We start from the raw sequence: 13,200 nt of genomic DNA, 5'->3' as shown, positions 1-13,200 counted from the left end.
TTTTTAATTTTTGTTTATCTAATTTTTAGTTATCACACAGTAAAATCGACTTTTTTATTTTGGTGAACAGTTTTATCAATTTTACCACATTCGGGTAGTCATCACAACAGGATACAGAACAGCTCCATCACCCCAAAAGTGACCCCTGCCATGGCTGAGTGGGCACCCCCCACCCACCGGGGACCCCTGGGAACCACTGACCCGCCCTCCGTCACATGTAAATGGACGCGGACGGTGCGCGCCGTTTGACACTGGCTTCTTTCCCTCAGGGTGATTCATTGGGTGCTGTGTGGGTCAACAGTTTGTTTTCGTGACTGAGGGGCATTCCGCGCGGGGTAGATGACCACAGTCTGTTTATCCATTCACCCACTGAGAGACATTTGGGTGGTTTCCAGCTTTCACAAATAAAGCCATGACGCGCCTTCCTGTATCGCGTGAGCGTCCACTTTCACTTCTCTAGGGTAAATGCCCGGGTGACAGGTGACACGGGGCATCCCACGTTAAGCCGCAGCTGACTTCCTAAGAGACCCACGATCCCTGCCCAGAGCCGGAGCACGACTTGGCACTCCCAGCACCAGCCAGGTGGCTTCCACCTGCTCCACGTCCTGGCCAGCGCTGTGCTGTCAGCACCTCCGACTGGAAGCGTGCAGTGCAGCTCAGCCAAGCTCCAAGGTGCTTCCCTGACGGCGACAACGCCCAGCTTTTTTCGCTTGCTCACTTGCCACCTGTGCGTCCTCTTGGGCGAAGTGTCTCCTCCAGACCTCTGACTCTTTGCCAGCTGTGTTGTTTTCTTGTGTGGAGTTTGAGAGCGCTTGTATGCCCTGCACGCAAGTCCTTTTCCTACATGGGGCCTGCAGATCTTCTCCCCCAAACTGTAGCGTTTCTTGCCATTCTCCTGACAGTGTCTTTGGCAGAACAAAAGTTTTAAATTCTGATCAAGTCCAATTATCCGTTTTTTTTCTTCTATGGGTCATGCTTTTGGTGTCATTTCTACAAACTTTTGACTAGACCCATGTCTCAAAGACTTTATCCCATTTTTTCTTCTGAAAGTTTTATAGTCTTATGTTTTCCATTTAGACCTAGGATTCACTTTGCTAAACACACACACACACACACACACACACACACACACACACACACCCCTATTCTTTCTCCACTGAACTGCACTTGCACGTTTGTCAAAGATTCCTGTGGTCTGTTTCACGTATTCTGATCTATTGATCTACATATATGCCTATCACATGACCAATACCAACTGTCTCGACTACTGGAGCTGTGTTGTGTTAAAATTGGGTAGTATGAGTCCTGCAACTTTGTCCTTCTTTTTCAAATTGTTTTAGTTATCCTGGTTCCATTGCTCTTCTATGTACATTGTAGAATTGGCTTCTCTGCGTCTGCAAGAGAATCTTGCTGGGATTTTGGCTGGTGATGTATTAAATCTAGAGATCACTTTGGGGAGAGTCAACATCTTTGCTATGCTGAGGTTTCAAATCTATCAACACTATAAGTCTTCCCATTTATTTAGAATTCCTTTGATTTCTTTCAAAAGCATTTTTCAGCTTTCAGCACACAGACTCTGTCCATCTAGACATTTGCTAGATTTATACCTAGACATTTCTGGGAACTGTTATAAATGGTAACATTATTTAAATTTTGGTTTAATAGCTTGTATATGGGAATACAATTGATTTTTGTGTTGACCTTGTATCCTGCAACCCTGCTAAATTGGTTCTAGGAGTTTGGTTCTTTTAAAAAATAGTTTCTCTAGGATTTTCTGCATAGATAACCACATTGTCTGCAAGTAAGGACAGTTTTGTTCTTCCTGTCCAATTGGTATTTCCTTTTCTTTTCTTTTATTTCCTTTCCTTGCCCTATTGCACTGGCTGGAACTTCTAGCATGATGTTGAATAAGAGCGGTGAGAGTGAGCATCCTTGGCTTCATACTGATCTTAGGGGGAGAGCTTTAATCTTTCACACCAAGCGTGATGTTAACTGTAGGATATTTGTGATGCCCTTCATCAGGTTAAGGAAGTTTGCTGGATATAAAGATCTGAATTGACAGTGTTTTTCATTTGACCCTTGCAAAAGGATTGGACTACTTCCTTCTCGTCTCTATGGTTTCTGATGAAAAATCCAGTTATTTGAATCACTGTTCTTCTATAGGCAACACATTATTTTTCTCTTAAGATTTTCCGCCTTGTTTTTAGTTTTCAGCAGTTTGTTCATGAAGTTTCTTGGTGTGAATTTCTTTCAGTGTATCCTGGATGGGATTTGCTAAGCTTCTTGAATTATAAGTTTATGTCTTTCACCAAACTTGGGAAGTTTTCAGCTATAATATTCTCAAATAGTTTTTCTGCCCCGCACTCTTTCTCTTCTCCTTCTGGGACTCCAATGACACAAATATTATTAGCCCTTTTATTAATTGTCCCACAGGTCCCTGTGACTGTTCAATTTTTTAAAAAATGTTTTTTCTCTCTATTGCTCAGGTTAATTTCTATCGATATATCTTCAAGTTTGCTGATTTTTTTCTCTGTCATTTTCATTCTGTTATTCCATCCAGTTACATTTTATTGTTGTAAATTTCCATTTGGTTCTTCTTTATATCTTTCTATTTATTTGCTGAACCATTCCATTTTAATATTTGTTTCAAGAATGTTTGCAATTTCTGATTCAAGTATTTTTATAATAAGTGCTTTCAAGTCCCCATCAGATCATTCAAACATCTGTGTCATCCCTCATTGCTGTCTCGTCTTCTCCCATGCGAGTTGAGATGTTCGTGTTCGTCATGTGCCAACTGATTTTAGCTCCTGTCCTGGACATTTTGAGTATTATGTTAGGAGACTCTGGGTCTTCCCCTGCCTGGTGGAGAATGCCAAAATCCTTGTTTTAGTCTCCTGTGGGTTATGGTTCCATTATCCATTCAACATTCAGTCTCTGCTGTTCTAACCGATTCTACCCTGCATGTGCACCCCCTAGTGGTCACTCTGACACTTGGGTGGAGGTCTACTTGTTAGATCAATTTTCCAAATATGTATTTGATATGCTAATTAGGATCAGGTCCACGTACACACTCATCAGGGGTGAGCCCAGGAGTCCAACATTTTAAATCTCCTGAGGTCATTCTCTGAGCATTTTCCTCTCATTATTTTCCTGGTACTTTCCAGTTACCTGAGGTTCCTTTTTCCTCCACCAGAAACCAGCTACTTCTGCATTTGTGACGCACCTGCGGCCAAGTGGCAGGAGGATACAGACAAAAAAAGGCTGCTAAAAAAAAATAAATTAATTTAAAAAACAAACATAATGCCATATCCTTCTAAAAGATGAAAAAGGGCTGCTAATACACAAGTGCACCAAGGTTCCAGGATCCAAGATCAACATACAAAAGTCAGCTGCATTTCTACATGTCAGGAATGAACAGCCCACCATGAAATTGAGAAAACAATTCTAGTCGCACAGCATCGCAGAGAATAAAATACCTCGGAAAGAACAAAAGGGTGCAGGACGTGTACACTTAAACTACATAGCATTTCTGAGCCACATTAAAGACTGAATAAATGGAGAGACATTCAATGGTCGTGGATTGGAAGACTCAGTATTGTTAAGATGGCACACTCGCCGAGCTGATTAAGAGATTGGATGCCATCCCTCTCAAAATGTCAGCAGAGTTTTTGAGGGGCAGACATTGGCAGCCTGGCCATAACATTTGTATAGAAGTGCAAAGGACACAGAATAACCAAAATAATTTTGAAAAGGAACAGAGTAGGAGAATTTACAGTTTTCAATGTTAAAATTTACATTAAAGTTACAGTAATAAAGACAGCATGTACTGACATAGGATTGACATATAGATCAATGAAGCTGAACTGAGAGTCCAGACGTGAACCCATTGGTTTATGGTCAGTTAGTTTTTTTAAAAAGTACCAAGGCTTTCAATGGGGAAAAGGATACACTTTTCAACAGATAGTGCTATGACAACTGGGTATCTACATGTACAAAGAGGAATTTGAACCCTTACTTCACACTGTACACAATAATTAACTCAAAATGAACCCTAAGCCTAAATGTAAGAGCTAAGGTATAAAATTCTTGCAAGGAACCATAATAGAAAATGTTTGTGACCTTGAATTAGGCAAAGTGTTCTGAGGAGCAATGCCAAAATCAGGATCCATGAAACAAAAAATAGATAAATTGGACTTGATCAAAAGTATAAGTCTCTCAAGAGTGCGAGCTCTGAGCAACAGCGGTTTGATTCCTGGCCCGAGCTGAGCTGCCGCTGAGCTACCAACAGGTGGCAGGATGGCTCAGCTAAAAAAAAAAACACACAAAAAAAACAAAAACAAAAAGTAAAAGTTTTGTGCTTCAAACAACAGTAAGAAAATGAAAATTGTGATATGTGTTTGCCAATCATATATGTAACAAAGGACTTGCATTTAGAATAAATAAAGAACCCTTGCAACTTAAAAATAAGAAAAGCATACACTTAAAATTGTTATGTATGTTTTAGCACAATTAAAATAATATGAAATTTAACAATAATAAGGCAAATAACCCAAGTAATAAAACAGACAGGAAAACTGATTAGACATTTAACCAAAGGAGGAGGAGGGGAGCTGGATATCTTCTTTGATGACATGGCTGATGAAATTTGAAAAGATGCTCAGCATCATTAGTTATTAGGAAAACGCAACTTAAAACCAAACGCAACCCTACCTCACACCCACTGGGATGACTAGTCAAAAAGGAAGACAATGACAAGTGTTGACAAAGGTGTGGGGACATTGGGACCCTCATGCCTTACTGGCGGGAATGTAAAATGGATGGCCCGTTTCTTCAAACGTTAAACATTAATCTCCTTTATGGCCCAGCAATTCCACTCCTAGGCATCTACCGAAGAGAAATGATAACACGGGCACACGAAGACATGGACGTGAGTGTCCGCAGAACCTTATCCACAACAGCCGAAACGTGGAAACTGCCCAAACACGCACGCACAGGTGAGTGGATAAAGTGCAGTGTGCCCACACAGTGGGGTGTTACAGGAACCAACCACTGGCACATTGCAGCATCGGCAAACTCCAAAATGGGTGCCCAGTGAAATTAGCCAGACACCAAACACTGTACTACAAGTGACGTGACTCCACGTACGTGGAATGACCACAAAAGGCAGTGTATGAAGACAGGAGTCACGTGGGTGGTCCCCTGGGTGGGTGAGAGGGGCAGTGGCTGCTCATGGGGACCAGAGGGCTTTGAGGCCTGCAAAGTTCTAAAATTGGACTGTGATGGTGGTTGCACAACTCGGAAAATTTACTAAAGTCATTGAATTGTGGGTGGTTCAATGAAATTGTTAAAAGTGGGTGAACTTTACAGTGTGTAAATTAAGCCTCAATAAAGCTGTTTTAAAAATACTTCTCACAAATTTTATTAGCTTTCCATTTAACTCTCTGAGGAATATTTAAAGTGGCTCAGAGTATTAGTTTAAGAGGGATTTTGTTTTTTATTAAAAATTTAGCGGGCTGAAAGAGCCTGACCTCGCCCCTGCCCCTGGGGCTGTAACCCCATTACCGCCCCTCCGCTCAAGTCCTGGAGCCAGTACGGTCCCTCAGGAGGTGGGGGTACGGAAAGCACCCTTGGGGACCAGACAGGACCAGAGGGAGGCTGGGGGGCTATCTGGGAGAGTTGGGGGGAGCCGTGCTCCCAGATACGGGCAGCTGATGGGCGGGGCCTTCTAGGAGGCACTTGGACTCAGGTGGGAGGGCTCAGTTTGATTGGCTCTCACTGGCGGCTGAAGGGGCCCTAAGGGTGTGCACCTGGAAGGTGGGCAGCACCTGGACAGCAAACACATGGGGCACAGAAGCTGAAGACCTGAGGGAAGGGAGGTGGGTGCCCTGCTCCTAGCAGACACTGCGGGGGGGGGGACCCCAGGGGGGCGCTGGGAGCTAGGCACTCGTGTGGGCGGCCATCAGGACAGCCGGGCAGAGACCGACTTGGCGTGAGAGACTGCACTGCTGCGGGGCTGGGCCAGGCCCACAAGTGCCCCCACCCTGCCCCAGGTTCCGCCCCTCAGTGTGACCTCTGCCTCCAGGCCAGGGCTCCCCCACTCCCACTCCCACGTCCCCAGAGAAGAGACCACCCAGGGTGAAACATGGCGCCCATTGGCAATGTGCACCTACTGGATGCCAGGCCCAGCTTAACCCTTGCCCTCCTGCCACTTGACGGACTTCACTGGCCCTGGAGTCCGCCCATCTTCAGCCTTTTTGCTCAGGAGAGATTCAGGTGAGGGAACCGAAACCCAGAGACGGCAAACCCAGCCTGAGCCCGGCTGCGGCCAGCGAGCTGGAGAGCTGGCTGCTCTGTGGGTCACTGGGTGGGGGAGGCCCCACTTGGGAAATGGGGTCTGTGATCCTGGAGGCAGTGTACCAGCAGGTGCCCCCTCTGTGGCCAGAGTGGAGGGCCAGAGCTGACGGGTGCTTTCAGGTCACACGGCCTCAGGCAGCGCCTGACATGCCTCCTGGCCCTCCTGTCACTGGGTTCCCGGCCCAGGGCATCTGCAACCAGAGGCCCCACTGCCTGACGGGAGCAGCACCATCGTGTCCCCAAAGCCCAGGCCTTGGTGGGGTCCCAGGGGCACAAGGAATAGGACAGGCGGCCGTGGACTGGGCTGGCCTGACACCTCCAGCACCTGTCCATTCCCTGACCACGGCTGGAGTGGCCAGTGGGTCACTGAGCAATGCACCTGAGTGAGGAGCCCAAGGAAGCCAGCTCAGTGGCAGCACCTGAGGGGCATGGCGGGGACAGTGACATTGGGGTCCCCTGCCCACTGAGTACCTGAGCTTGTGGTCAGGGCAGCAGCCTCCTGGCAGAGGGGCAGGTGGGAGGAGCCAGAGGCCAGATTGGAGCCAGCTCACCCCCCTGAGTCCCACGTCAGGAAGGTGGGGTCCCACCCCAGGCTGCTCCTCACCCCCCATGGGGCGGGCTTTCTTGGCTCCTCACAAGCTTAGGTGGGTCCTTGATCTCCTTGAGCCTCTGAATCCCCCACCAGGCTCACCCCCAAAGACAGCCCTTACTCATCCAGGAGCAGACCCCCACCCCACCCTGCTGGCATCTGGGGCCTGGACTCCAGGCCAGGAGGGCTTTCTTACAGTGACCATGCTGGAGGGGTAGGCCCTGCCCCCACCCTGTCCAGCCAGGCCTGACTGCGGGGAACACTGGGGGGCAGAGGGGGCAGTTGTATAATCAAGCTCGGGGTTTTGCCGAGGCTGCCTGGACAGCCAGCAGCCTGGAAGTCGTGTGCTGGGGGCTTAGGCAGACGCCCCATCAGGCCTCTGTAGGGAGGGCAAGGGCCCACTGAGAAACCCAGAACCGGCAGTTAGGCTTGGGCCTCCCCGCCTCAGCCACGGCCAGGGCTCAGGGATGAACAGGGCTCCGTGGGCAGGTGCCACGCTTGGCCGACACATCCCCAGCCACAGTGACTGTGACCGCGGCTCACATGAGCTGTCCAGGCCTCACTGCCCACCCTGGGAGCTGCCCAGCCTGCCCCTCCATTTTTCCTTTTCGTGCTGCTTTCATTAGCGTGGAGCTCACGGGTGGGGTCTGGATGCCTGGAGGGGCAGGTGGGGCTCCAAGGGTCCTGCCAGGGGTCACTTCCCTTTTCCAAGAAGCTTTGGCACCAAAAGCATGCCAAGGTTTCGTTTCAGGGCTGCATCAGAAAAAAGAAAGTTGGCAAGGCTCTGACAGCTGCAGGTCAGTTTCGGGTCTATGTCCCCGCCTCTCTCTTCCTGGGTGCTGGCCCGGCCTAGGGCTACAGGGTGAGGAGGCCAGGTGTGGAAGGGCACCCAGGAGCCACACGCCCCACCTCATGTGCAAGGCCAGCACCCAACCCCCCCAGGGGGCCTCGCTGTGAGCAAACCAGTGAAAGCTTGGACCAGGCAGAGTGTGACGTGAGGCTCCTGACAGGACAGGGGCCAGAGCAGCGCAGAGGGGACCTGGCAGGCAGGGGGACTGGGGCAGGGACAGCATGCCACCTAGGGCCGCAGGGTGCTAAGGATTCCGGTTCTTTCTGCAACAATTTCTGGGTTCTGTGCAACCCCAAGGGAAGTCCCTGACGGATAGACGCTGCTTAGAACTTGAGCGAGTGTTTCTAGAGGAGCTTCCATATTAAATTGGCCCAAGATATGAAAAGATGAGTGGAGATAGGGGACTAGCCCGGCACAGAAGCGTCAGCGGGGAGCCTGGGCAGCTTCCTGGGTGTGGGTGGTGGGCGGAGGGGAGGGGAAGACGCCCAGGCCCGTCCAGGAGCTGGCAGCCTGCAGGGGGACAGGTCAGGCTTTCGGGGGCCCTCCATACCGTCTTCATGCAGCCCAGCATCTGCTCCAGCCCCACGCCATGGGCAGAGCCAACAGTGTGGCCCCAGGGCAGCTGGGGCTTCTGCCCATGGCAACAGTCCCACCTGGGCCCGAAGAGGCCCTGGGTAGAGGGGTCCCCTCTTGCAGCCCCAGACCCCAGGCTTTACAGACAGGGCAGGTTCTGATGAGAACAGATCCTAGTCCAGCAGAGGGAGTCCCACAGATCCTGGGGACCCCCAAAGCACAGCACAAATTGCATAGCCCTTGGTGCTGCAAGGGCTCAGAGGTGAGGGCCCCACAGCAGCTCCTCAGTCCTTCGCCCTCTGCAGAGCCTCCTGGCCCCAAGGAGTGGGACAGTGGGGAACTTGGGGGCTGGCCCACCCCGGGTCCCACAGGCACCATGTCCAGATGGGCACCTGCACTGGTGCACGCATCGTCACTAGATCCTGCGTTTCCGAGGAGGGGTGTGCAGTCCTGGAGGCGACCAGTTTGGGGGGAAGGAACCTGAGCACCTGCAGCCACATCCCACCCGACGGCCTCCCAGGTGGGGCGCCCAGGCTTGTGCAGTCATAGTACAGATGGGGCACAGGGCCAAGCTGAGAGAGCGGGGTGTCCGAGCTGCTCCCCTTGGCCACCTCACCACCATCTCTTCCCTCTTGCCTGCGGGCATGCCCACGCTCAGTGCAGTCCCACACGGGGTAGGTATACCAGCCCCCCAAGAGCACCACAGCCTCAGCCCGTGCCTACCTGCCCACTGGCCCTGGCACACACAGGCCTGGGCTTCCTGCCACCCTCTACCTGCTCACCTGTAACTCCTGTCAGAGCCAGGCCGCCCAACCCCAGGCAGGAGAGGTGTCACCTGTGGCCTCAACTTCTGCATCCTTAGAACCCATCCATGGTCACCCCCAGGCCTGTTCATCCACTTCCAGAGTGGCCAGTGCCTGTCCCCGCGTCACAGGCTTCATGGGACGGGGGTCCCAGGGCCAAGGAGCCTCGAGCAGGCCTGGCAGAGCCTCTGACCCGGTGATTCCTGGGGGCCTGGAGGGCAGCATTTCCCAAACTCACTGGGGTGAGGGGTGGGGGCGAGGGGAGGACCTTAGCCGTCTGTCACAGAACGGCTGGGGTAAACGCTGTCGTCCGGGCCCCTCTTGAGCCTGTTGGTCAGGTGGCTCCTGGCATCAGGCAGCTGCGCGGCCTCCCAGGCTGCTGCGCTCCGCGGAGCCGAGAGGAGAAACGCGTGAGAAATGAGCACGGCTGTCCAGGTCCGCTCACCCGACAGACACTCGCTTCCCTCTGAGCGCCTCCGGCAACGTGGCCCCGCCCTCTGTGCCCTCCTGCCAGAAGCCAGCCTTCCTTGGATGCCCCCACACCTTCCCACCAGCCTCCAAGCACTTGGTGACTAAGTGTGGGAAGGACGTCTTGGCACAAAGCTCAGTGAGTGGTCACTGGGTGGTCCAGTGGGTGGGCAGATGGACCGAGAGAGGATGGGCTGGGTGAATGGCGGGTGCTCAGGACCAGCCCAGCACCCACCCGTGGCAAGTGGGGAGCCGGGATCATGGTGAAGTGTGCGTGACTATCAGTAGGGTGGGGTGCAGGGGCCCAAACACAGCACAGGTGCTTGTTCTCAGCCTTCCTGGTGTGCTCTGCCAGGAAGCCCCGGCTGTTGCTGGGAGGGTGCGGGGTGAGCAGGAGAGCCCAAGCAGCCCAGGTGGACCCCGGTGGGCAGGCCGTGGGAACAGGCGGGGCCCCCCAGGCCCCACTGCTCCGTGGCATCTGCCTACACTGAGCAGGCCGCCCTGGAATCCCTGGGCCTCCGCAGCCGTTCCTCAGGAGTGGCATGTCAGGTCCCACAGGTCCCAAATGCCGACTCCCTCAGGGGCCCAGCCGGAGCCCGGGGCCCACCCTCCAGCGCTCTGCCTGCCTGCTTCATCTCCTCCGGCTTCGCTTTCCCGAACTTCGCATCCCCGCCCCTGCCCGCGGCCTCAGGACACTCCTTTGTCCAACAACTCTTGTCCCAGGGCCCCGTAGCAGGCACACGAGGCAGGCATGGGTCTGCGTGCTCCGTAGACGGGGCAGTGGCCGGCCACCGGCTGGGGGACACAGGGATGAGACCTGAGGGCTCTGGGCCGTGTGGGGCCCTGCTGGCCTCCTCACAGGCTCAGTGGGTGCCCCACTGCCCCAGCATGGGGAGCTCCCTGGACGGGGGGTCGTGCCCTTCGTGCTGCGGCCTGATCCCCATCTCCAGGCCGGGACTGGCCATGGCTCTCACCACCTCGCCCTACTGCTGTCAAACCAGGGCCCAGCCTCACCATCACTGCCGCCCACAACCACCAGTTCTGTCCCCGAAACCCTTCCCACCCCTTCCAGCCGTCGGGGGCGTGAGCCCTCCCCACGCACCTCTGCTCTGCCTGCGTGGCCTGCCAGGGCCCCCCCCTCTTCTCACCAGACTGGGCCTCCTCTCCTCGACTAGTGGTGGCCATGTCGACTCTCCCCCACACACACACCAGGCCTGGCTCCCGGCTCCTCCCGGAGGCCCCCGATGGCACGGCCTGCTACCCACTCCCCTCAGGTACAACAGGGTCAGGAATGGGGTGGCGAGGAGGCCAGATGCCTCTCAGGGGACTTTCTGGCCTGTTGCCTTCTCACAGGAATGGGGGGAAGGGTTACCCAGGGACCAGGGGCCCTTTCTCCCATAACCTTCTCTCACCCCAAACCCCCAGCCCAATAAGCACAGATACCCATTATATACAAAACAATTTAATTGAAATACCTGTATAAAAAAATATGATTTCCAGACATCTTACTTTTGAACTGAAAGAACCCCTGTCCCTGATGCCTACACACCGGGACCACAGAAACAGCTACTAAAATAAATTAAAAGGCTTGAGACTCTTCCCCCCACCCCCCTAGCTTCCAGAGCCAACAAGCAGACTGTACAAGAACAATAATTTAAAACCCACCTCCCCTGGGGCGCAGAGCCTGGAGGTGGCGGACTCACCCACTCCCCTTAAATTAGCCACTGTACAAGTCCATCCTCCGACAGAGGCAGGTAGGGTCGGGACCTGGGGTCCACACACAGCCACCCCCTCCCCACCCCAGGGGCCTAGAGGAGCAGGGCTGCTGAGAAGGACGCCCCTACAAATAAATTAAACAATAAATAGCCCTCCGCAGGGGTCACACCATAAATAGACGTGCGCACGCACGCGCACACACACGCAGCGTGCATGAGTGTGGGCGGCAGAGGCCGGAACGTTGCATTGCTTGTGCACAGACATGCCCGGACGAACACCGAAGGATAAGGGCGCGGGAGGTGGGCACGAGGGACCCTGTGCCCGGTGAGATGAGGCCACAGGACACGAGGATGCTCCTGGTCTAACTTGGTCAGATGGGGAGGCGCTGGGGGCCGACTGGGCTGCCTCCCAAAGCACAGGACAGGAACAGTCTCGGGGTCAAGCACCCGCCCAGGACAGGCGGAACCTCGCTTCGACCGGAGGTCTTTGGACAGACAGAGCTTGAGAAAACCAAGTCCCGTGAGAGCAGCGTTCGAAAAGGCACTCAAAGCAAAGGAAACAGGCCCGGTGCCAAAAGCAAAGGTCACCAGGGGTCAGAGATCACTGCTTTCTCAAAGAGCAGGCGACCCTGACAGGACAGGCCCTGTAAAGGGCCAGGCTAGGGCAGGTGGTCCCTCTGGTCCCACAAGCCAGATGCAGGTCCCTCCTCATAAGCTCTCGCTGCTGGAGGTGGTGCTGGCCCCGTCATCTGCGTCCAAGGCACAGAGCCGCAGGTCACAGCTCTCGGGGGTGCCCCCGTCTTCCCCCAGCATCCAGGGGTGGGTGGAGATCTGGTCCAGCGAGGGCCGCTCTGAGGGTCGCAGGGACAGACACCACTGAATGAGCTGCTGACACTCTACAGGGAAGGAGAGAGGGTGAGGCAGGGCCCAGCTCCTGTCCTGGGCCCCGACCCCGAGTGCCGCCCAGTCCAGGCCCCTCACACACCTGGGGAGACCCTCCTCCGGAAAAAGAGACGGCCCCGCAGAATCTCCTCATCCTGTTCGAAGGGGATGTCCCCACACACCATGTCATAGAGCAGCACGCCCAGAGACCAAACGGTGGCAGAGCGCCCGTGGTAGCGGTGATAGCGGATCCACTCTGGAGGGCTGTACACCCGGGTGCCTGGGGAACACACAGGGGTTAGGACGCACACCCCAGGCGCCAGCGCTGCACGAAAACACCAAGACCGTGAGCTCCCAGCTAACCTTCTCAGAGGCCTGAACCACAAGAGGGAGCCAGCCTCGAAATTCTGCTTGTCATCACCCTGGAAAAACCCCACGGGCGTGGCCTCCCCAGGGCTGGCCCAGCTGGGGGAGGAGCCGGTCACATGGGCGACGGCTCGGGTTTCACAACAAACAGATGTGAGATGAGGATTCGATGGGGGGGCCCAGGGAGGCGGGAGGAAGAGGAGGAGGGAGGCGGGGGGAGCCCCGGCTTCCCCGCGCTCCGCAATGCGGGGATTTCTGCAATGCGGGGTTTTCTGCCAGCGCCCCCGCGCTGGCTGGGCACGCACGTAGCGCCCGCCCCGCACAGGCGGAGGCCGGAGCAGCACCCGCTCCAACATCCCCAGGGTCTGGGCGCTCCCCATGCGGACCCGCGCGCAAACACCGCGACCTCACGGTCCCCTGCCTGCGGGGCGCACCCCAACACCGCCGGAGAGGGCGGTCTCGAGCCCGCCCCTTGCTCCCACCCACCGCGAACCCACTTCAGATCGTCGGCTCGGTGCCCACTCGAGCGTGCCTGAGGCGCGCGGCCTCAACAGTCACCAGCCGCCCCACCCCCACCCCCGCTCGTTACCGGTCGCTGGA

General features: G+C 54.5%; 1 protein-coding gene across 1 annotated transcript in view; it reads right to left on the bottom strand.

Annotated features, from left to right (window-relative positions):
• Nucleotides 1-11,083: 11,083 nt before the first annotated feature.
• The window catches only part of PIM3 (Pim-3 proto-oncogene, serine/threonine kinase), a 3,808-nt gene continuing 1,691 nt past the window's right edge, over nt 11,084-13,200 (bottom strand). Inside the window, exons 2-3 of the mRNA XM_019668543.1 lie at nt 12,338-13,006; nt 11,084-12,248 (exon numbers count right to left, since the gene is read on the bottom strand). Of these exons, the coding sequence (XP_019524088.1) occupies nt 12,061-12,248; nt 12,338-13,006 (857 nt within the window). The 3' untranslated portion in view covers nt 11,084-12,060. The remainder of the gene's footprint in view (nt 12,249-12,337; nt 13,007-13,200) is intronic.

This window comes from Hipposideros armiger, unplaced genomic scaffold (assembly GCF_001890085.2).
Source record: "Hipposideros armiger isolate ML-2016 unplaced genomic scaffold, ASM189008v1 scaffold_530, whole genome shotgun sequence".
NCBI classification, from domain to species: Eukaryota; Metazoa; Chordata; class Mammalia; order Chiroptera; family Hipposideridae; genus Hipposideros; species Hipposideros armiger.
Note: the sequence above shows the minus strand (reverse complement) of the source record. Positions and strands in the feature narration are given on the sequence as shown.